Source organism: Rhea pennata, chromosome 2 (genome assembly GCF_028389875.1).
Source record: "Rhea pennata isolate bPtePen1 chromosome 2, bPtePen1.pri, whole genome shotgun sequence".
NCBI classification, from domain to species: Eukaryota; Metazoa; Chordata; class Aves; order Rheiformes; family Rheidae; genus Rhea; species Rhea pennata.
The window spans coordinates 12159065-12184139 of NC_084664.1; the positions used below are offsets into that span (position 1 = coordinate 12159065).

Consider the following 25075-nt stretch of genomic DNA (forward strand, 5'->3'; position numbering starts at 1 on the left):
GCATAAGATAAAATTACCCCCCAACACACACACACACATAAAGTAGGTCTTGGGATAGTATTGTCATGAAACAGATTTAAGATTTGGCACATTGACAGCTTGTATACACAGCTGTGCCACCAATACCAACCAGGTTAAAGCAAAACCAACACCCTTCCTCCTCCCTTCTCCCCACTGTGACAATAAGGCTCAAATACGACCAAGCAACCTTAGGGAGTTTCTATATATCACCTGAGCTGGGATAACACAATGTGTGCATGATAAGCACAAGATAAGCCAAGTTTAAGCCAAAACCTTTCACCTTACATTTGTCATGAGCTAACTGTACCACTTCTCAGTTCACTTTGGCTGATGTAAGGTTCTCTGCTGCCAAAGATGTCACCAGCCCTCTTCTCCTTTGTGTGCTGACTACCTCCCCTGTTCTGCTGATTCCCCTGTTCTGACTTCCAGCATATTTCCAAAAAATCTTCTTCGTTACTTTTCAGACAGAGCTGAGGTGATCGTGTGAAGCGAGCCAACAGAAAGGAAGCCCTGCAGGCAGGCCAGCTTCTTCAAAGCAGTAGCATGGTCATGCTTATTTAGCAAAATAGTTTAGTAACAGTCATCTGCATGTTAGCTTATTAACAGTACAACTGTTACCTGATCAGCTAAAGTTGATCACAGAATTATACAAGAGCTACATACACATGAGATGCTTACAGTTTCCATGGTGCAGTACCATAACTGGATTGCATAAGCACTTCACACAGAATTTATGTTTTTTAAAGAAGCCTTAGGATCAGAGTGTAACAAGGTACATACAGTTCCTGCGACAGTAACCCCTTTCCGGATACTCAAGTCACATGTAGCCTGCCCATCTGCCCTGTGCCCTCATGTTTGGGGGTGGCGACTTTGTTCAACAAGAAATTGGGGCAGCCATCATATAGCACCACTTCGTTATGGAAAAGTCTCACACAAAGGGCACATCGCCTCATTCTGGCTCTGTGTTCAAGTAACTCCCCGTTTTTCGCCCCCAGGAAGCCACACTAGCATTATGACACTGTTGGCAAGTTTTCATGCATCTTTAACTTGAGAGTAATAGAGAACAGCTCCAAAGGTAGAAAGGATACTTCATTCTTAAAGAGTGAAAAATGACTACCTGTAGCTACTGCACTTGGCATGACTACCAAATCCTGCTGTTGGACACGCTAAGCTTTCCTGACGTGGAGGGGCCTGCAGTGCTCAGCGTAGCAGCCGCTAGCGTACGCCGACACCGCTGCGCTGCCTCGGCTCTGCTGAGCAGGCAGCAGGGAAGCAGAGCGGCAAGCGCCCTATCCCGTACAGGAGCTGACAGGGGATCTAGCGTCAAGAACGCCTGGATGTTTTCCAGGAGGCTTTAATTCATTTTAATATACGCTACTCATTTTAATATACACTATTAGTACTTTAATGCTAATGTCCATTGTTAAACTTGGCCAAATACAGCTGAAAGAGAAACAAACCTAGAAAAATAAGAAAAAGTTTAAAGTATTTCTAAAAGGGATCTTTTGCTCAGAGAAAGACTATCCAAGAAACACTTTTTTTTTTTTTTTTTTAACAGGCAACAACAGGATAACGGTATAAAAACCTCTAAAGCCAACCAAAACCAAAAATAATCCCAGGATGTCTCTGGTTTTGAGAGCCCTACAACCATAATACTAATACCGTCTTTAAATAGATGTTCAAGACCAAGTCAAGGCCTTATCTAAGAATCTAAAGAAAACATTAATAAGGTTAACAATCTCTAGTAAACAAACATCACTTCAGCTTTTTTCTTTTTAAATATAAACTTAGTCAAAATTACTTAATAAAGATAGGTATCGCTGCCTCCACCAGTGTCATATTACAGGAATGTCTTTGCTGCTGCTCCATAGCCTTGTGATGGTTATAACAGCTGTGCTGAACAGTAAACCAAGTACAGATTTTTTTTCCCCAAAATTAGAAATATGCAATTTCCAAAAATGGGAGCAAAAGACAAAATAATGGAAAATACTGCTGAAGGAAGGTTTAATTAAAAAAATCAGGAATTCAACGGTGCCTAAATCTTTATTTTTCATAACCTACATATTTTTTTCAAATTAGACAGTTTTACATTTTATGACACAAAAGGAAACTTAAATTACTGATAGTTTACATGTAAGCTTGATTCCAGTCTTAATGGAAGAAGAACAAAAACAAAAACCCTCAAGAAGGCTTCCATATTACACTTCTATTTCATGAATTGGCAGCTGTTAGGTCTCCTTAGAAATCTTCGATTGTCTGCTGCTATTAGTGTAATAGGTTACAAAGCACGTAAAAACCCCTAACTGTAGCTAGCCGAAGGAGATACAGAGATAGGTATGCACCATTACAGTCAGCTGTTGCTCGTGATACACTGCACCGCACCCAGACAAGGGCCTCTCTATGCCAACTGCTCCAGTCTTTAAAGGATAACGCAGCAACATAAAAATGTGCCACCGTTCACTGATTTCTGAGTGGCAAATTATAAAGTCATGGCGGGGGACTGATCTGAAACAAGATTACACAGTACGCTTTAAAAACAACTTTTGTTTTTCTTTTTAAACAAATTCCTGCAAGAACAGTCTCAGATCCCGTATTAACTTGCTTTATATTTTCAAATGAAAACCATCACCACACAATCCTACAAAGTAAAATGCCAAATTTAATTACTGTAACCCTGAACTTGCAACTCAGCTACTGCTTTTGGGAGGTTTTGCATTTCAAAAGCCACATTTTAATAGCTATATGTATCATAGCAACAGTCTGCATGCAACTTCACAACTCTACTCCGAAAACTCCATTTTGTCATTGAGTGAAAAAAAACCTCAAAGTAAAATGCAGTAAGGATAAGTTGTATATTACACAGCTATTTGGCGTGTCACTTTTTTTTTAAAAAAAAGCTATAAAAACCACATCAGAGGAAGGTTTAAACTTTCGATGCAACAAACTGTTGCTGGGTAAGCAGTAATTACAGTGTATTGACCTAGCACAAATGGCAGCAGAATACATTAGAACAGCACAACACATCCTGCTGGTCTCGATATATTACCTTATGCATCAGTTGAATATTACGACTAGCTGTACACAGTTGCTGTAAGTAACCACATGTGACTGTTTGCAGCTGGTAAGCCTTTCACTTTCAGCAGACAAACAACAGGAATCATACAGCTGGTCTAAACCATACACAAATCTAGCTACCACTTTCACTGCCACTGGGGAAAGGATAAGCATATTAAAATCCAATGACAGAACTAGTTTTTAGCAGTTTTGGTGACGTTGTCAAAGTCCTATCTCCTCCCACAGCTTTCACAAAGTGCTCTTTTTAAATTGGGGGGGGGGGGGGGAACAAAACAAAACAAAACAGATTCCAGCATGCCCTATTTTAACCAATTCTGCAGCATACAACAAGCTGGATTTAAAAGGTCAACTAATTATCAATTTGTATTTGTAAGAGGAAATTCATCAGGAGTTAACTTCTATAATTACTTCACAGCTCTATGAATGATACACTTAGGAAAAGACTGATATTCTTGAAAGAAGCAGACAAGTAAGCTTCAGTGTGTATTTTCTTAGCAGTCTAGAGTATTTTTCCAATTAAATTTGATTTTATTATTGACTTAAAATTACAGTTGGACTGCTAGAATTCACTATTTACATAGCAGAACACTTCTGAATTGGTTAAATTGCTTAGTTTTAGAGGGACTTAGCAAAACATTTGAGGGCTTTCAAATAAGACTTTCGTTCCATTTCCCTTTTGCAGTGAAGAGGCAGAGTCAGTTCAGCACACCAGAATAAAATAAGAAAAAGAAAAAACAACAAATTAATATTCAAACCACAACATTTAGTTTATCTACATCCAGCTCAACAGCAACATTTATAATATCAATAATTTTTATCAGATTTTTTTCTTTAGGGTACCTTTTTATATGTTCTGATTATTTACAACTGTACAAGCAAAGCACACACTTCCAAGTGCACATATTTAATACAGTATTGACTATTTGCATTTACAGATTTTTCAACAATCTGAAAAAGATCAACTGTTTAAGATCTTTAAGGTATATTACAAAAACTGCTGCTAGTTCCTGTACTACAGTATGTTTACCCAGTAAGACCAGTGACAATAGATACATACTGTAACTGAGTAATTCTGTATTCCACTCCTGCCAACCCTCAATGGGGTCAGACCTCATTAACTCTAAGCTGTCTTGTACAAAAGTTAAGGCAAAGTCATTTTCAAGTTTAAATAAAATTCAAGTCTTTAAATATTGGATGGAAATAATTCTTTAAAAAAATCAGTTGTTTAAATAAACATTTTTGTGGAATAAACTGTACTGTCATAGTCAGCAGGAATGAGTTTTGTCTGAACTTCCTGCAGCTTAAACACTTAAAGAAAAACTTTAGGCATTTTAAAACAAAAATAATTTATATTCAACTTTATTAGAAACTTGCTAATTTAGTGCATCCTTGTCCTTCAGAAAGCGCATCACTTCTAAAGTAAGTAAGTAAGTGTGAGAAACCTCATCCCAGAGGTAAACATCAGGGATCTCTTCCTCCACCACACAAAACAAACACCATTATCTCACGTCTTGAAAAATTTAAATCCGTATGCCAATGCTTGTAGTTACAGGAAGACGTCAACACGAGGCTGACTAAGATATGAACTCTTTCAAAGAGCACTTGGGGCAGAGTTTTTTTTTTAAAAAAAGTCTACACAGAGCACAGGGGTAACCAGAACATACAGCGCTGACTCAGTTAACTCCCTTACAAGCACAGGGAAGCTAAGGTTATCAGAAGAAGGCTATAGTGCTTTCTCCTGATAACATCCACTAACAGGCTTCACCACCAAAGAAGCTCACAGACTTAATTCTTTCTATTCACAATGTGCTTTGTATTTGCAAATTACAATATCAGTTTTATTCTGGAGTGAGAAGATGGTTACTTGCTTGCAGTAAGTCAAAAACAGAAGTATTTTAGAAAGACCACTATGGTGCTCTGTAGGATTCATTTCGTGTGTGCAAAACATCAAAAAAAGATTAAATTTTTAAAAACGCTAGAAACAACTATTCGTTTAACCTAAAAGTGCAAGTTCATTTGCTGACGCTTGGTACAGCAGCCCAATAAAAAAAATCTTCAAGGTCACATACTAATTCATAAAATATATCTACTTCCTTGCACTCTACACACTAGCTGCCGTTATCAGTCTTTTGGACACTTTAGATATGTACTTGCAGATCAGTTTATTAAAAATATTGCAGCAGCACATTTCTGCTTAACAGTTTAGAAAAAACTCACTATACAGAGCTTGCACTCACACAGCCACAGAGAGGCTTAATAAAAAGTTGATTTCTTTTTAAAGACAAATATTTTACATCTTGAAAAAAATAATCACACTAAGCTTCACCTCCAATTAAGCACCAACCTAAATGTAAGGTTTAGAACAACTATCCAGAAATATCCAGAAAAAATAGAATGTTTGTTCAAGAGGGGAAAAGTATTTCACAGAAGAAAAATAACTTGCAGGCATTGTTACATGCCTAGTATCACTGCAAGCTCCTAACCAGCAACTCATTCTCAGGTATCTTAGTGGGAACATGGGTTTAATTTGTGGGAAGCAGACCTCTTTTCGAATCCCTCCCCAGTGTTAATTTCACTGAGGAGATTTTGGAGGGGTATTCTGTTCTTTATTTAAGCGTTTGCCAACAGCTGGAGGGGACGATCTGCGCCCTGACTGTCTCCTCTGGTCTTTGGGTTGTCCAGGATGGGACTTTGCAGGAGGAGGTTCTCTGTTTTTCTCTATTGTTTCTGTGGGCTTTCTTTCTTCTTTCCCGCATGCTACAGTGTTTGGCTTCTGTTCTTTCTGGGGTTGCAATGTAGGAGGATCCTTAGTTGTTCTCTGGCAAATTTCTGCATAACTAGGTTTTCGCAGTTCCTATGAAATCAAAAGCAAACAGGATGGCAGAGTTAAGTAAAGTAACCTGAGGACTGAAAAAAAATCATTTATTTTTATGAACAAAAAAGGTAAAGTCTTTTGTCACAGAGGCTGCAGCACGTAAAGAAGTTAACAGAAACTGTATGGACAAAATGCAAGACAAGGCAAGATGGAAAACAGCATTCCAGAGCAACGTGATTTTGTGATACAGAAAAATATTTTTGATTAAAGCAAACCAGAACATTTGAATAATGATGAATACTCTTGTTTAAATATCAACATATATATTACTCTCTCTACTTCAAGGATACAGCCAAGTAAGAAGGGAAGTCAGATAGCTATCACTAAGTTATCTTGGATATTTTTGCAATATGAGTTACATGACTATCAGGCAAGTAATCAGAGACCATCAACATGCAAGTTTAACAATGCTGGGCTCATATGATTAAACAACACTGGATAGCAATGAAAACAATATTCTGTTAAACGTATCAAACTGGATCACTAAGAGATAGTCAGGTAATAAAGTCACTTACTATGGCAGCCCCGTTGACTTGTACCGATTTACATGCAGTACTGAGTGTGGAAGAAAGCCTTTCTGTACTCTGTGTCTCTCTCTGCTGTTTATCCACAACCTTGGAATCCCTGTAAGCATTCAGCAGGAAGCATGAAAAGTGAAACTTCAAGACAGATAAATAATCGAATATGGGTTCTAGAGGTTTATTTGATGATGACCAGGAGGAAATTACAGCTGCAATTTGCTAACACAGTATGACTAGATTTAAAAATGCTATAAATTATATAAAAGGATATTAACATGTAATTTGACATAATCTAGAATTTATGACACTTTGATAGCATGCAAATATTCAGTTCTTTCTCCTGTTACTCAAACACCTTACTCAATTTAATTTGCAAGCTTCGAATAAAGGTTTACTGAAAACATTTCCTGTATGGACAATGACAGACATTGCTCACAGTATTGTAGATTTACTCTGTGCTCCATAGCTATCTGAATGCAAGATAAGAAGGTATTCATCAAATTTTTAAATGCTTGTTGAGACTGAAATACAAAACTTTTCATCTGCTGAACATGCACTATTATGATAGTGTTCAGAAATTAATTTTTATTGTCCGTACTGCAACTACACAATATAAAATATTATTTTCCATTAATATTTTAATAGCTATTCACAGTATTCCATCCAGCCTTCTGATGATGGAAAATACAAATATTATTCAGAGCAGAATAATTATAGCCATGTAATTAAGTCCTTACTCAGAAGACTGGGATGGCGAAGGAGATCTTTCAAACGTCCTGGGCAATGTAGAAGACACTGGCAACAACGGCTCTCGAGGAATTCCTGATGGAATAGTGTTTGTACTTGCATCCACATTTAGGTTCTGAAGGAGAAAAAAAGCTCAAATACATTAAGGCATAGAATGGCAATCATGGTATCCAATTAATATGGTTTCCTTGAAAATTAATACAAGAAAACAATTTACACATTGATTTATACAGGTGAATTGACCGCAAGAAGATACAGAAGGATCTGACATATGGATTGCAACTAGAGTAACCTTTTTCCTTTGCAGTTATTCAGAAATGCAGACAAATGGATCACACCCTACCGCTCTTTCCCAAGAAGCCTTAAGTTTGGCTCCCTTGGGAACATATCTGGATGACACAATCACTTTTTTTTTAACTTGGGAATTTTACATCTAATGGTGACTAAGCAGGCTTTGCACTTGTTTACATATCTATAGTTCGCCTACCGGATTTATGCACTAGAACTGGCTTTGGCAAAGCTCTAAGCATCTTACCAATAGCAGGTGCTAAAAGAAATCCTAACTCTAAAAAACTAACTTTTTGCAAACTAGGTTATGAGTCATTTAAAAGTCTCTTTTCTTTTGCTATGACGTGATTTGCTACTAAACAAGGCACTTATTTTTCCATGGTCCTTAGAAGACTTTTCTAGTGCCATGTGATACTGCCCTTCCAGATAAAACTCCAAGAGGGTTCAACATAACATAGGAATTTAAATTATCACAAAGCAGGAGGAAAAGAGAAGACTTTTTATACTTTGAGAACAAAATTCTGACAATGTAACTGTTTCATTTGCTTTAAAAATTCTATGCTTTTCCTACTGGTTCTGTCCAGATGGAGTCTAGTACTAGAATTGATTCTGGTAAGCAGAAGAGCAATGAATTAGCACAAAGTAGAAAATAGCCACCCCTCCTCCCCAGCACCATTCAAAGGTCATACAACATGAGACTCACATCACTGCTAGGAATGCAAGTGGTATTTGACAACACTTTCTAAATATCAGGCACCATAGATTACTCTACTGGATGAAAGCCTAGTCTGATTCAAAGTAAAATTTTAAGAGGTGGATATTTAGAAATAGAAGAACACCTTCTGTGGTTGTATTCACTACAATAGTTTGTACAAAGGCTTGAAAATTGCAAGGTGTTGAGCATTATGGCCCAAGTTCATCTAAGCCTGTAGGTATATGGTTATGTGTGAATAGCTTCAAATGAAGCAGATGCACAAGTGCAATTCCTAGGCCAGAACACTCAGCCCCGATCTCACAGGGCTGCAGTTTCCTAGTGTAAAATAAATAAATAAAGGGGCGAGGGGATTAACTTTGTCATTCCTCAGAGCTACATATAAACGGAAGCACCGCAAGTCGAAGAGCAGAAAGAATGATACCTGGGAAATAATGGTTGCAAGTTATATGATCTAAATTCACTCAGTTTATGTACACAAGTCTTGCGCATCTATAAAGCAAGAGTAACACTAAATATCTACTTCAGGACATGTGGAAAAATGCTGAGGTCAAGATGAAAAACAGTCTGTATAAATAGGCAAGGTCTCAACTTTAAGTTGAGTGTGCCTCAAACACCTTATCTGGAATACAGTCACTCTTTGGAGTGGTTACTACTACCTTATTATTAGGGCCAACAAGGAAAGACAGTGCAATTCTTTTCTTACACACAACTGCACAGACATTAACCCATACAAGTCAGAAACAGACATCTGAAAATTAGAAGTAGTTTCTAAATTTGACAGTGCATTGCACCATCATAAAACCACAATGCCTGTATTCTATTAAAACTGCCTCTACAGGAAAGAAGTGTAGGTTCATTAAATCTGCTGCAGTGCAAAGCAGCTACTAGTTTTCTACCTGGAGGAGCAATGGGTTTTAAACTGTAGCGGCAATACCAAATGCTGGTACTATATTTAAAACCTGAAATACATTAGCTAAAAAACCTCTTCAGAAATAATATAGGTAAAGTATTTTAAAATAGACTGCAGGGTAAATCTTGGCTAAGAGGAACAGACTACACTGTGGAGTCCTGGCAGAGAGTTGTATGCAAGGGGAGCTTATAACTTAGTTCAACACCGCTCCCGTCCAGTGTTAAACACTTAAGCATTGTGTTGTCCTTTCCTTACATGGTTGTTCCCCATAAACACAGCCCTAGAATGTAGCTATTCTTACTGCCACTTACAGGAGGTAGAATATATAGCTTGTCTATGTAATCATCGCTTTGGATGTAGGCTGCTCTTACTGTTTTTTCTTTCCCTTACCAAGAAATACCCTCCCTGTCACCAAAGATAACACTTCTGCAGTGGACTGGTTCTACAGACAAATTACAAGAGTAACATAAATTTAAGTGTTCTTTAGGTTGCTTTGTTCTGCTATATCCTGGCTGTAACTTTCAGTTACAACAATGAAAACACAAATTAATATTAAAGCTAGCAAAAGACACAATATAGATTTCCACAGTCTAGACTGTTCAATAGTGCACACCGTTTTATCACTCTCGACGGAGAACATACTGTCACTCACAGATGGTGTGGTAGTGGTGGTTTTAATTAAGAATGAAATCTATGAACAGTTACTGAAAATTAATTTTCAACTGCATCTCTATTACATCTTGAAAGCAGTGGTTGCCAACTCATTCTGGTATATTTTTAATTTTTCCAAGCAATATAACAAGATAACTCTTGGACCCAGCTGGTTTTGATAAGTTATTTTTCCATTTATGATGCATAGTGTACTGAGATTATGTAGGCAGGTTCTTTATATTTCAGTGCTTAGAAGTTTGTCTTTGTCACTTGAAACTGTTTTATATACAATTCAGAAGTCTAATTTTCAAACAGAAGGAAAATTTAGCATATATTTTTCACTTGAGTCTATTAAAAAGCCTAAGGCAATTAGAAATAGCAAAGAGCTTACTTTTCAAATCTCTGCTATTAACAACTGCTGCATATATTCCACACCGTTTCAAAAAGAAGGTCCAACAAATTCTAAGACATGAGTGGTGAAGGCAGTTGTACATCACTTGACAGCTTTTTTTCACAGCATTTCTCATGACCCATGTAAAATCACATGTATTTTTCTCTGTATAAGCCACCAAATCTACAAACAAGAGGTATGCAATACTTTGTTTTCCCACCAAAAATGCACACTGACTACTCACTCTTTCTTTTGATGTTCCTATTACCACACTGGGCAGTCTGTTTTCAAAAAGGTCTTCAGTCTTTAAATTGCCAGCAGCCCCAGGTAATGGAGGAAAGCTAGATAAACCCAATTCAAAGCTAGGAGATGGAGGTTTTGGGGGTGGTGGAGACTGTGTTTGGCCTCTCTGGAACAGAAATAACATTGGTATTACCACACTGGATGACAGAAAGGAAAGCCATGGGACTCTAAACCACTCAGTATTTTGTATTTGATGTGTATCTGTGAAACCCTAGAGGCCTCCCCTCCCCCCCCTTGGAAAACCACACAGAACCCAGGAAGACATGCTTTAATTTCCCATTGCTGCTTTAAAAATATTTAACAATAATTTAAGCAGGGTATGCACACGATATTATGCCCTCCTGGTATAGTTAGAAACTAATCTCCCTGTCCATTCCATCAGGATGGACACTTACACTGACATGACGGGAAAAACAGACCGTCTTAGATATCATGGTATAGTAACAACATAGACATAAAACCCATTTATGTGAAAAGTGGGTAACATTCTAAGTGAAAGATAGGAGTCAGTAAGAAGCTTACCTCATGTTCACGTATATTAAGAAATGGCAAGACAGCACTCCTTGTATACTGCATAGGCAAAGGCATGTTTGATCTAATCAAATGTGACAAAATCTTTGAAATGCGGAGAATTTTTCTAAGCGCGCCTGAGGAGGAAAATGTGTCCCAGGCCAAAATGGCTGAAAAACATCAAGGGACTAAAATCTGCAACTGCAGACAGCAGCTCTAGAGTTAAATGAGCACTACAAGTAGGGATCGCTTATGAGGAGTGCGTGTAAGAATTTGTAAAGCTAAGTTCTATTTACACTGGAAAGCTAAAATTCCTTTTGTTATATGCCATAACTGAAGTTACCCATTAACTTCATCTACATCTTGTAAACAAAGAAATAACTGTTTCATGGCTGTGCTCAGGCCTGTGCCAAGACGACCTCTGCTTCAGAATAATAAATGTGATCTTTGAGATGATTCCTATTTTGAAAAGGAAAACAGTTACTGCTGTATAGTTAAGATAGTCTCAATGTGAGAACAGCACTTCTGCACAAAGCATGGAAAAATGCTGTGTTATCTGCTGTTTTTTCCCCTTCCTACTCATGAAGGGAAACAGATATAAAACTACCCTTGAGGTCCTTTTGTAAACTACAGTTTATTTCAAAAGAAGCACCAGGAATATGGGGCAGGGGAAAGCAGGGAAAGAATAAATACAGAGGTAAGGCTCTCAGACAACTGCTGCTCTTAGGAGACAGCCACTGACCCAGCATTTAAAGAGCACTACAGCAATCAAGACTGCAAACCTCCCAAAACAGTAGTCAGTTGACCAGGAATCCAGAGACTACGCTTATCCAACACAAACTGCATCAGAGAAAATCTTCTGCTTTTCAGAAGAGTACCCCATATCACAGCACTGAAAGTTTTAATAAAAGAGACTGAAGGGCTTGCAATAAGTACTACTTTTATATTCATTGCTAACTTCTTAGATTTTACAGGTGAGTCATAAATATGCAGGAGAGACAAGGAATCTGGATGTTTTAACAGCTTGGACGAGGAGGACCAAGGAGGACTTAAATGGAACTTAAGCTGCCAGTTGCATAAAATTTCTCTTACAGATTACAGCTGCAAGGAATTGAATGATTGGCTTGTGCTATAGTCCCAGACATAAACTGATCAAAAAGGAACGTGCTCTTTTCCAAATGAACGTGTATAATCTTTACAACTGTTCATTTTATAAACTGAAGGAAGTCATCACTCCTTTCAAATACAACTGGTTGTAGATACTGTACACATGAAATGGCTAACTAGTAAACCATCACACAGCAAAAAAACCTGGATTCAATCTCCATAGCTTGAGAGTGTCAAATCTTTGTCTTTCACTTCAGAATATGCTATTTATCAGTGTGTGAGGCAGTGGGTATGCAGCATCCCCCACCAAATTTGCATTGCTGTATAGCAGATTAAAAATTCATGGGCCAAAAAAAGACTAGAAGGAACCTGACTACATACGCAGCAGTTCTAGTCTGCTGCTGAGTGAACTGAATGGTAAGTCTTCAAAGAAGTTTTGTGTCTACCAGTTTAACATTTAAAGTTAAAAGAATCTTTCAAGTCAGTTGAATATCAACAGCCTCTCTATTCACTAGGAATGTCTGAGGCAATCCTTTCACTCCTGCCACTCATTTTTTGTCAGTCACGTCTAACCTGTACCACTTCCTTTTTCTTTCAAAAGCAGGAAAGTGTTGATGGCAAAATGTCCATCTAAAAATTAAAGCAGCTCTGAAAGGGCAAAAAGTAGTATTGAGAATCCTACATGTTATTTGAACTCAGTGGGCTTTGAGAAGTTTGGCAAGAACCAAGGGGAAACACTTGCCTTTATATACTCTCTAAAGCCTTGACGTTCTTTTCTTCTATGTCCCATAAGGCTGCTCAACAGCAGGAAGCATATATACACAAGTGCAGCTATTCAGACCTCTAAGAGAATGTTATGGCTCAAGCAGTGAGGTTGCTTTGCAATCATAACATTGCGGAAACAACTTGGTTGAACTTCATGAAATTGCTGCATGTGAAAAAATGAGTTGCAACAAATAGTGTGATTTTATCAAATCAAACCTTAAGTCTTACAAAAAAATGCACATTTATCTCTACCCACTGTAAAGCTCAAGCTTTTTCAAATACCATGTCAACTTAGGCATTCATCATTAAGTTTACCAAAATAGTAATATTTGCACAGCATTAGTATATCCACCCTTACCTGGTGGTACTAAATACCTGAGAATTCTTATTTAATAGATACTATCCCCTACACTACCCTTAAATGAAAGATGACATTGCAATTCCTGAAAAGAAAAAATCAGCTTTTCATCTCTCTATCCAAGGAGAACTAGAGATCTTTCTCCTCAATTTTAGGGGTTTTCAGGTGAAGGAATGATCTGGAAAGGTGTTTGACTTTAGAAGTAAAACTGACCATTTCATAATTTAACATTCTAGTTATACATTATGCGACACGAGGATCTATAAATTGTCCATCAACATCTGTATCTATGATTATCAAATATGCAGTGGTTTGAACATTAGCTTAGCTAGTTAGCTCTTCATGAGCATAAGCATGCGCATGCTGACAAAGTAACATTAACTAGAAAGATAGAAACTTCTTTACTACAACGAAAGAGTAATTTTTTCCTGATTTCTGTATTAATGGACAGTCTTCTCCAATATCCAAACGCAGTAAACTCAGGTGAATTTAATGAGCTGTTATCTTTAGTCAACTATTACCTACAATTTCCTGTGCAATAGTTTATCTCATCTGTTATTCCACATAGAACCCATGCTATTGTCTCATTAACCTATTTTAATTGTAGTCGAGTAAAATCATGAACACTCACTGTAAACTTGTCCTCCCTTTTCTTTCGGTAGCCGTATGAGTTTTTCCTAAGGGAAAGAAAACACAATGATCAGAATCCTGCCTATTCATTCATCTTCATTCTAGACAGATTATAAAGGAGTATTTTAGGAAAAAGTCTAATAAGTCCTCATTAAAATACAGGTGTAAGAACATATTGGTTAATAATTCCTATGTTCAAAATACATTCCTATGTCAAATTTACATAAGGTTTGGCCAAAGCTTTCAATATCCCAAAGAAAGGGCTTTTTGCCTTGTTTTGTTCTTCTTTTTGATACCCGTGTCACTTTTGAAATATGGTTAGGTATTTTAAATCCAGGTAAGGCCCCTCCAGAATGTTTTTGATGCTTTTTCCTCTGCTGCCTCCAAGCAGCAGTCAAAATTTCACGGTGGCTTTTAACTCAATTTCTATACATTTCCTAATATTTTCTGTTTAACTTTTAATATCCTATTATTATTCAATTCTGAAGCACCAGAACATAACCTTGACTATTCTTCCATGTTTTGGAAATCCTATAGTTTTGAGTGATCTTGTTTCCTGTTCTCTTATTAATCAAATTTTCATTCATTAACACAGTGTGGCAAATTATACATAGAAAAGTCTTACAATCCTTGCACAAAATCCCCATTTAACTTTGCAAAAATACAATAAAAGCCTAATGTAGGATCATCTGCAAAAAGACTCAAGTTATCTGCCAATTCAGTAAGTTACTTTCAAAAGATGATTTGGGGACAAAAACATAATCATCATTAAACAAAGTCACACAATATTTTTTTAAAGCACTTAATAGAACTGTACTGTATTTCAGAACTTACCTGCTCTGTTCTCAAATTAAATGATTGCCAATTTTCAGCTCCCCATCTTTTTTCATTTGTTTGTTTTTAACTGTAAGGTTTTTTTTAGTTCTAAGTAATATTTTCCCCCCTTCCACACAAATCCATTGTCTTTGATAAGTTAGATGCACCTAATCTGGACAAGATTTTGGTCTTTCAACTGACGTTACTAAAACGAGCACTGCTGATATAGACTCAGGTAGTCTACTCCACCAAACAATGGAATGGGAAGAATTACTTTGTTAAAGATAAATAACATGCAGAAAATTTCTTGACCTACTGTAGGAAGGACGGAGGCTATTATGGCTACAAACTGCTCATCAGTTGCCACTACTGGTTTTAACTTGGTATGAAAGTACGTAACTCTACTTTGCATTTGTTCTAAATTTAGGACTTTCTCTAAAGCACTTTCCAACAAGACTTTAGCTTTAAGGAGACATAGCCTCAGTTGAAAATAGCAATCAGTACAATAGTAATGTCATTTCTCTTTTCTAAAAGTAGCAGCAAGAGCCAAAGCTATTGGCTTCTTCAGAGAACAACTACAGAGTGCACTCACCTTCCTCTGCCTAATCCTGGAGATGAGTCAACACTGGTCTGCTCCATCCGTCCAGTTCCTACTTCCCTCTTGGTGTAACTCGTAGTAGCATTCTGCATCCGTGTCCTGTTTTGTCCCGGCTGCCGTGCCTGAGGACTCCTGACGCCATTGATTAAACGATCAGCAGAAAAGTTGAATATTGTAGGACTGTCTAGAAGCCCAGGTCCCCTTTCTGCACTGGGTATTGTGTGTCGTATATGGGACTTGCTAGGATTCCTACAAATTCAAAAGTCATTTCATCATACGTACTATGAGAGATCTTCTGAAGCCTTAGCCTCCACACAAAACTCAGAAGCAGCAAACTGCTTAGCCCTCTATTGTTTATATGAATTATAAATGTTTGTTTTAATAGGGTATGTGAACAATCTTTGCAGTGTCTACCTTAAGCTATGAATTAACTAAAAACTAGTTGAACCTCAAAATGTTACATGAATACACCTGCTGATCACACATCATTCAAATTATCTGAACACCCTAAAACACGGAACAGAAGTTCTTGGCTCTCAGACAGTCCATTTGTAATTAGAAACGTTGTATTCACTAATAGCAGCACTGTTTGACCCTTGGCCTCATTTAACCTTGCACCAAGTTTAACTTAACAAGCATTTTCAAGTTAGCTGGCGTTAAGATCAGCAGATTAAACTCCCATGTCCCAGATATTTCAGTAGTATGTATTTAGGTGTATATTGTTAAAAAAAAAAATAGTTGAACTTGCCTGTTTCTGGGAGGATATTGTCTGAGTGTAGTCAGTGGAGAAGCAGCAGGCTTGAAGGTTGGAGATGTGAACCCATTAATAAATCCAGTATTTGGAAATGGTGTTACCTAAGGAATGTATTACATGCTCGTAAGTATAAACAAACTGTACTATTTTCACAAGTGCAAAGCTGAACACTCACTTACACTAGTATTCTGCTTATAAAAATAGTGACTATAAGACAGAAAAGCTAGTACTTTCTATTCACATTGAATGAATAGAAACCCATTAAATACTATATCATGTTCAAGAACAAACTTCTATATAGCATTCTTTCTACAGTTAAATGATGAGATAGCCTCAATTTCCTGAAAGAGCTGGTGTCAGAACTGTTTCCTATTAGGTATCTTTAAGCTTGTCTAAACTTTCTTGCAAAAGTTAAAGCACATCAGTAACAAATGACAGTCAAAATTTTACACGAAGACTGCCATCCCAAACTGCTCTTCGACTAGTCTAGTACCTATAACAGCAAATGCTATCACATCATGAGGCTAGTAATCTAGACCCTAAAAATAGGTCATTTAAAGTTTAACATAGATATTTTAGGAACAAAGTTATCAAAATACTGCTTTGAAGTGTTTTCTTCTTCAACAGCTACAATTCAAATGCTGTAAAATTCAACCAAAGGTAGTAAGAAACTACTGAACCTGAATAATGAAAAGACACTAAATACATTAAAGGAAGGTAAGTTTAACACAATGCTTAAAGGGATACTAGTAATATTCAGTCCTGGAAGGGGAAAAAAAAGTCACTTTCTACTTTCCAGCAATTCCTGAAGTATTATTTAATTCACTTTTTCCACAAGTCACCCAACTCAGCAGAATACTACCTAATTTCACATGTATAAACCAGATCTTTATTCAAATACATTTAAGTATTTCATTTTGTGAAAAAGCAAGTAAATATAGAATTTTGAGTACATGTTGCTATATTCTAGTTTCAGAACGAAAATTCTGTACCAATACCACTGGGTATATTCGTTCTCAAATTCAAGATGAGACAAAGTGCTGCTAATATTTTTGCTGAAGCTCACAAGAGGAGAGAAACTTCTGCTATGTTTACACACAAGTCTCTACAAGCAAACTGCAATCTTGTTTCATGAGAATTATTCCAGAGTCACTGTTCCTCCTGGTCTCCTTTCTTCTCACGAATAATTTCTATTCAAATATAACTCTCCTTATAAAAGATTCCAGAAACATCATGCTACATTCATGTACACAAAACACAGCCAAACACTGAAAAGAAATGCAGCCAACCAATGACAATATGCTGCAACACAGCAGAGTTCTGCTAGCTAGTTTTCAATTTTAACTGAGAAAGCTATGAGATCTTTAATACTGGCAAACCTTCAGAGTCTTCCTCTGAAGGCCAGAAGTAAGGTTTCTGGAGTACAAAAAGTTCTAATTAATCCAGATCTTCTGCAACAGTGCTGTCCAGCTACTTCACTATCCCACAGCCATTTTATCAGAACTGCGCGAGAGTCAGCCATCACCTACGTACAGCAAGAATCACATTCATTTTTAGCTGCTGCTAAACAGGAAGGCTGTCTCCAAGGGTAGTATCATTCAGAATGCTACCTTGTCTCCTCTGCATTCTTTGCTCCTTTAGAAAAGTCTTCCACTGCAAGAGATCTGGCTGTCTTCCTATGTGTGAACTGTTTAGCACACCAACTTTTATTAGCTTGTTGTTCAGCACACAGGAAGTTTGTTCAAGGACACTTTAATCCTCTGCCAAAAACCTCTAAAAAGCTTTTGATTTTGAGCGCTGCTACCCTAATTCCTACTAGCCACAAGTAAAGACACATTTCTGAAGGCAAGAAAAGGCTTTCATATAGGACAACCTTACTCTCCCCAGTCATTACAGGGAACTATAGTCACCTTAGATTTTGTGGGCTGACAAATGAAGAATAAAAGGGGGTAATTTTGACGCAACTGTCACAATGGAGAAGATAGAAGCATTGCGGGTTGCAGAGGATGTCCCAGATGAGATAGCATCTTCAACTACAACCAGATAGTACAAAAGGACTCAATGCTGCCATCTTATCAGCCTAGCTAAGGCTTAACAATAGCCTTTTAAATTCCTTAATTTTTAAAAATTTCTTAATTTAAGCATAAACTGTTTAAAGTTATTTGAAATAGTTTTAGTTTTAATTGCTGAAAAAAGCAATACAGACAATATTTAAGAATATACCAAACAGGATAAACCAGCATGTTAAGTTAAAGCTTATTTTCCTGCTGGAAGACCAAGATGCTAAATTAGCCATGTTTGCCTGATTCTATTAAGTTTATTCAGTACATACCAAATTGATTTTCAAGTATTCCTGTATACACTCTGAAAACCTAGTCTCTACATATGCTTTTAACTAGTACCAAAGTCCTAACCAATCTTCAGTTAAAGAAACTCCTGTCTCGAAAGCTAAAAGACTAACAACTGAGAATCACATTCTGATTTGAGACCAGATGCTATTTTCAAATAATTAATTGCATACTCCAATTGAAGAATTTTGAAAAACTGCTTTTCAAGAAGAATCAATATCTTAACTTGCCTTTACATATATTCCTCTTACCTTTGGCCTTAAGGCTTCAAAATAACTTTGAGAGGAACGCAAATGTTTCATAATCAAAAAAACTTACCAATGAAGGGTCAAGGTAGCTATGTGCAGCTGACCAGGTCTGTGGGGCAATTAAGCTGTACAATGGAAACTGCTGTTGGGGACTGTATACTGGAGGTAAGTAAAAAGATGTTGTATAACGCTGTTGCGTGTAGAGGTTCATATCCAGAGGTCTATATCCATTCTTTGGCAAAAATGTGTTTATAGCTATTGCCTTCGCTTTTATCCTTGCCTGCAAAGGAGATTAGATTATTATAGCAGTCTTTCAAATTAGACCAGCATGGTTCAAACTAGCAGCTCTCAAACTAGCACTGTACACTTGCAAGCCACTGCTCTCTCCTTCAAGGAAGGCAAGAACAGTTGAACACTTCTTTCTTAGCCTGTTGCCAGGATGGATATGTTACTGCCAGAAAGGAGGAAAACAATATGTTATTGTCAGAAAGGCAGAAAACAAGAGAAGTCTAGTAGTGTGTGCTACATTTCAAAACCCAGATCCAAGTCAAATGGCTACAGAGACTAGACCATCTTAATTTACATTAGAAAACAAAACAAGCAAGCCCCACAAAAAACAAAATATATACACCCTCAAAAAACAAAGCTCTATTTACCTTAATTGGTTTTCCTTGGAAAGTTTTCACTTCTTCTCTAAGATATCTGTAAGCCTTTAAAAAAAGTTATTGTAAAATTTGTCAAATATAATTTAAACAAAGGAAACTAAAGTTTATACAGGCTAAGCCTAATTCTTGAAGTGTCTGCTAATGCTATGCTGAGAAGAAACTCATTTAATCTGCATTTGGTAAGATTCAAATTATCACTGCAGAAGTGCTTTCATGGCATGAGTAGCAGCATTAAAACAGAAATTTACTTCTCAAGATTGAAGCATAATTCAATGCATCATCCTACATACAAGTATTTTTGATACCTAAAATTATAGCTTTGGTCAGGAAGTCAGAATATACAAACAAGGTAATACTTTAAGTTTAGTAATACTGATAACTTTAGATTAGCTACAGGCATTATGAGTTTTAGAGGGTTTTTTACTGTTCTTAATTTTTACATGCTTGCAAGAATACAACTTATCTTCCCCCAATTCACCCTTATTTCCTTCTTATTTTCTAAAGGAACTCAGAAAAAATATAGCAGTTACCTGCTGTGCATCAGCTTCCGACTCAAATGTGATAAACCAATTGTCATTATATGCAAACTCACAGTTGATAAACTTAGGCAAATTATCTCCTTTGAAGAGTGCTTCTACCTCCTAAGGAAAGGGGTTTTAATAAAGAAGAAAATGTAGTGAGAGAACAAAAACAGAAGGAGAGAAAACATCAATTTAAAGTGTATAATTATTGAATTCCGAGTAAGAAAGATTAAAAGCACTTTTCAGCTTACAAAACTGGGAAATTGAGAACTTTTCAGAATACCTGCAGTAATGTTAGATGAAGATCCCTGTTAGTTAAAAGCAATAGTTAGCCTATCTAGACCATACAGCAGGTAGAGGCTGCTTACGTCTTTTAGAACAGGGGAGCTGAAAGCTATTTAGGCTGTATGGACACACTTAAATTTGGTATTAAGTGCACGATTTCACTGAAAAAAGCTGTTCGTCTTCCTCATCACTACTGCATTAAACCACTTCTTGCTCTGCTCTCCCCTCTTGCAAGGCCGCCTCTGTCCATGAGGCATGATAGATTAGGAAACTGTGCCAGGAAAAAGTATTTCTTCCCTCTCCCCAAACCCACTTTTGATCAAGGGCCACAGAAACCTGTGCTAGTGTACTGCAGGGATAGGGGGCCCTGCCTTTTTAGTAGAAGCTTAGAGATGCACTTCAGTTCAAGTGGCCACAGATTAGGATATTAAGAGCAAGATTTATGTTACCCCATAAGCAAAGCTAATACCTACAGCAAAACACATCAGACTTTACTTATATTTGTGTTAGTTAGCTTGTATATTATTATTTTTTGTTAGAGTTGATGTGAGCAGCATCAAGAAGCATAGCAACTTGGGAGGTCTTACAGTATGTTTGAACATGGCTGTTAAAATAACACCTGACATTTTCTGCTAAGCCAGAAAACACATCCCGTTAAGTCTATCAATTAAGTCTAGATTTTCCACTCTGGCAAGTTTAAACATCTCACTTCAGACCACCTATTTTGAAAACGAAGACCTATCAGAATTTTTCTGTTGTTGTTAAGCATTTAAGAGAGACTACCCAGTGCTAATATAGCCAACCTGACAAAATGATAACAGCAAGAAAAACAATCTATTATATTAAAAGCTGATCAGTCTTTGAAAGGCTACATTTCATTCAGAAATTTTAAAAGCAGCTGATATTTTTAAGCAATGTACTTGGTATATCTAGTTCCTTCCCTCCTCTGATTCCTTTAAAGACATAGTTTCATGCACCTATTTAAGTCCACTTACTTCTTTTCTTTACTGTAAGGTTTTAGTTTAGTGGTATTTTTTATTTTTGTTTGAAGACTTCCAAGAAGAGCAACTCTTACAGAATTATTATTCTGCCCTACAAAATAAAATAAAAGGAAGAAAAATACCTATCCAGCAGCAGGTATTTCTGCCTTCTCCTCCTTTTTCAAGAGAGTTTAACCTATGGCCCAGTCATTTTTCTTCTAGTCTTTCCACCACTCATTGTTCCAGCTACACAGAGTTGCACTGAATACCTTCAGCTCAAAGCCCTCCACTTCCGTGCTCATTCTGCAAGCCAGTGGAGACCCTTATTGACTGACACCTTCACCTTCAGTACTATGCAAATATTTACAAGGCCTGAAGTTCTTTACCCTGAGAAGCTTCCAGCTGCAGCAATGTCTTTTTCAATTCCAGATGAGGGATATTCATCTTCACTCACTATGTAACCAAGGAGCTAAAAGCTAAGTGCATATAGATAAACCAGATTCCAAGAAATTACTTACAGTATCTTTTACCAAACAAAGCAACGTCAATTTTTCAGCCCTTCGTAGAACTACAGGTTTTACTGCAGTCCTCCTATCAAATATATTTATTACCTAAACAGATGTTATAAGGCAAGACTGACAGGAAAAATATTATTTACTGAACTATTAAGTACTTACTTCAATGGGGGTAGATTCAGGTACTTCACGTAAAATCACAATACAGCGATTCTGATTTGGCCTAACTTTTTCTCCCTTCTCATCCACTTGGACTAAAGGCAACGCTAAAGGAGAAAAGAGAAGTCTACAGTTTTAGCTATCAGTAATTGCCAAATTTTTAATCCTTTTAACATTAGGAAACAAGAAGCAGAAGACTGAGGGCTGTTTCAAATATGCAGCTGACCAAATATGTTCCTCAAAAACCTCCACACTTTTCCCGATTTTCCAGTCTAGAAAATCGGAATTCCTTAACTTTTCCTTCCAAGTCACTCATTGAGTCTCATTCTTCCTTGATTCTTACCTTAGTGGCAACGTCCAGTAGCCTCGTTGAGAATTTAAACTCTCATTACTCACATTACTCTGATTTATGCAGAACAGTACTCAACACTGCAAAATTGAAGTAGTTCTTATGAAAGATGAAGATTTAAATAAAATGAAAACTATAGTCCTGTAAGTGTGATGGTCTAAGCTAGAAGCTGCTTGTACTATTTAATGCTTTAAAGAAAGAAGATGGCAATTTACTGCAGAACATAAAAAAACAGACATTGAAAATTCTGATATAATAGTCCTACGGCAGTAACCAAAATTCTGTCCAAATATGGTATTTTTACTTACATCTCAGCACTTCAACAATCAAGTCCATATCAGTACTGAGTTTCTTGACATGATCAAGGTTTGCTACTGTCATTATTGGCACATACTGATCACTGTCCATCTGTGATATAAGGTACATGTCACTGGCAAGATTTTCTCTGTTGGGAGAAAAAAAGGGGATGATGTCATAACCCTAAGTTTATTAAAGACTGGGAAAAGCTAAGATAAAAATTCTGTATCACATAGTAGAAAGCAAATTCCTAATGTAAGGATTACTATTTGAGTTTTCACCAGTTCCCCAGCCCATTCACTTACCAAATTCAGCTGTCTCACTTCCTAGAAACCATGAAAGTGACTGTTTTCTTTCTTTCCTTCACCTCCCCTCACCTCCCATGAAATGTAACTTGCATCTATCTTCGTGTTAAGGCAGTACACTGTCCTCACAAACATGTAATATTGTTAACAGTCTGACACTTCAAAAGACCACTGATCGTAATTGGTGATGCAGGAGGATAAGGATTAGGAATTGTTCTTAGTAGTTACCAATATTATGTGTTTATTTTTACTTACTTATGTCAGGAAAAAATATCATAAGTACATATAGACTGTTTTGATAAGCTTGCATCATTCTAAATTGGAATATGTATTATTCAAAATCCTTTGTTTTACTGATCCCTAACTTAGTAATCTACATTTGTATGCACAAGGATTTTTGTACAAGCATAAAATCCTTGTTTGTTTCAGTGTAAATTTAGAAAGATCAGCTTAAACCAAGATTTTCAAATGGCTTGACGTAATCAGTTTTAACTTGCAAAAAACAGTAACAGACATCTGCAGTTACAGATCAGCTGTATTTTAACTGCAAAACAATGCATTTATTATGTTTTAGGCCCAAATGTTCAAAATGAACTATGGGAGGTACACGACTGCCATGTTCTGGAATGTTCATGCAACTTTCCCCAGAATTTAATCCTTTGCACTCACTTATTTTTAAAGGATTGATGTAAAAAATATTAACATTTACCCAAGTTAGGGTACAGGACCTTGTTAGTTATCTTAGCTACCTACATTTTCCTGTATTCTTTATGTGCTACATTACATACCTAGATAAGCAGAATTCCAGTGTTTTTTTAAGTAACTCCCGTAGATCTTCCTGACCTTCTGGCTGCAACTGTTCAGTTCCACCTATTTAATAAAAAACAAGTTTGAAATTTAGTTCTGCTATATTACACATTAGATACGTTAATAACTACCTGTTTATTCAGTAATAGGCTTTCAAGTTCAATAAACATCCATTGTATATTAGTTCAGCACCTACCAAACCGGCAAAATAGCACTTAAGACAGGAAAGATTAAGAAAAGCTATGTCTAAGATCACTTCTAAACTCTTACTCCCTAAATACAAACAGTTGAAGTAACTTTAGAAGAACAGCTACAAACACATCCCAAAGCACCTATATGAACTAAATCAGTCCAGTATTTGTCTCTGACTCTTAGGAAACTACCTAATTACCCACCTGACTAAACCCATAAATACAGCAAGCAGGCAATGCAATGGAGGGATGTATCCATTCATATTTCTGACCTTGCTCCAAACAAGCTAAGAAGATACAGTTTCAAAAAAGGTACTGTATTTATGAAATATCCACAGATATCTGATTAACTAACAGTATCTGGCATTAAATGAAAAAACCCTCGAGTTCTTATATGAAGGTTTCAAGATTGCTGCATAGAAAATACTAATTACATCAGATCTAAACTAAAGCAAACAAGGCCTATACTACAGTAAGACTGGTATGAAAGCTCCTCATGTCCTCAGTGGAAGAGCCATTCAAAGTAGCTCACTGTTGCTTTCATAGATTAAGTAAGGTTGGAAGGGACCTCTGGAGATCATCTAGGCCAACTCCCCTACTCAGCAGGGTCACCTAGAGCATGTTAGACAGGGTTGCATCCAGGCAGGCCTTGAAGATCTCCAGAGAAGAAGACTCCACAACCTCTCTGGGCAACCTGCTCCAGTGCTCCGTCACTCTCCCAGGGAAGAAATTCCCCTTCACAGTCAGGCGAACTTCCTGTGCTTCAATTTCTGCCCATTGCCTCTTGTCCTGTCACATGGGACAACTGAGAAGAGTTTGTCCCTGTCCCCTTGACACCCTCCCTTCAGGTACTTCTACACATTGATAAGATCCCTCCTCAGTCTTCTCTTCCCCAGGCTGAAGAGGGCCAGCTCTTGCAGCCGTTCCTCATAGGGCAGGTGCTCCAGCCCTCTGATCATCTTTGTAGCCCTCCGCTGGACTCTCTCCAGTAGCTCCATGTCTCTCTTGTGCTGGGGAGCCCAGAACTGGACACAGTACTCGAGATGAGGCCTCACCAGGGCTGAGTAGAGGGACCCTCTACTCAGGATCACCTCCCTCAACCTGCTGGCAACAGTCTTCCTAATGCACCCCAGGATACCATTGGCTTTATTGGCCACCAGGGCACTTTGCTGGCTCATGGTCAGCTTGTCATCCACCAGCACTCCCTGGTCCTTCTCTGCAGAGATGCTTTCCAGAAGGTCAGGCCCCAGCTTGTACTGGTGCCTAGGGTTAGTTTTCCCTAGGTGCAGGACTTTACACTTGCCCTTGTTGAACCTCATGAGGTCTCTCTTCACCCAGCTCTCCAGCCCATCCAGGTCTCTCTGAATGGC

The 25075-nt window shown here is 37.3% G+C and overlaps 1 protein-coding gene across 4 annotated transcripts in view; it reads right to left on the reverse strand.

Annotated features, from left to right (window-relative positions):
• Positions 1-2045: 2045 nt before the first annotated feature.
• The window catches only part of LARP4B (La ribonucleoprotein 4B), a 56752-nt gene continuing 33722 nt past the window's right edge, over positions 2046-25075 (reverse strand). For 2 of the 4 annotated variants that reach the window (XM_062568865.1, XM_062568862.1), the window contains 13 exons: positions 23496-23577; positions 22414-22550; positions 21760-21863; positions 19827-19937; positions 19288-19341; positions 18702-18911; positions 16030-16136; positions 15276-15530; positions 13869-13914; positions 10439-10603; positions 7230-7354; positions 6487-6595; positions 2046-5950 (listed from right to left, as the gene is read on the reverse strand). In XM_062568865.1, coding sequence (XP_062424849.1) covers positions 5669-5950; positions 6487-6595; positions 7230-7354; positions 10439-10603; positions 13869-13914; positions 15276-15530; positions 16030-16136; positions 18702-18911; positions 19288-19341; positions 19827-19937; positions 21760-21863; positions 22414-22550; positions 23496-23577 — 1787 coding nt within the window. In that variant the 3' untranslated portion in view covers positions 2046-5668. The remainder of the gene's footprint in view (positions 5951-6486; positions 6596-7229; positions 7355-10438; positions 10604-13868; positions 13915-15275; positions 15531-16029; positions 16137-18701; positions 18912-19287; positions 19342-19826; positions 19938-21759; positions 21864-22413; positions 22551-23495; positions 23578-25075) is intronic. The other 2 variants (XM_062568863.1, XM_062568864.1) reach the window with 2 other exon arrangements.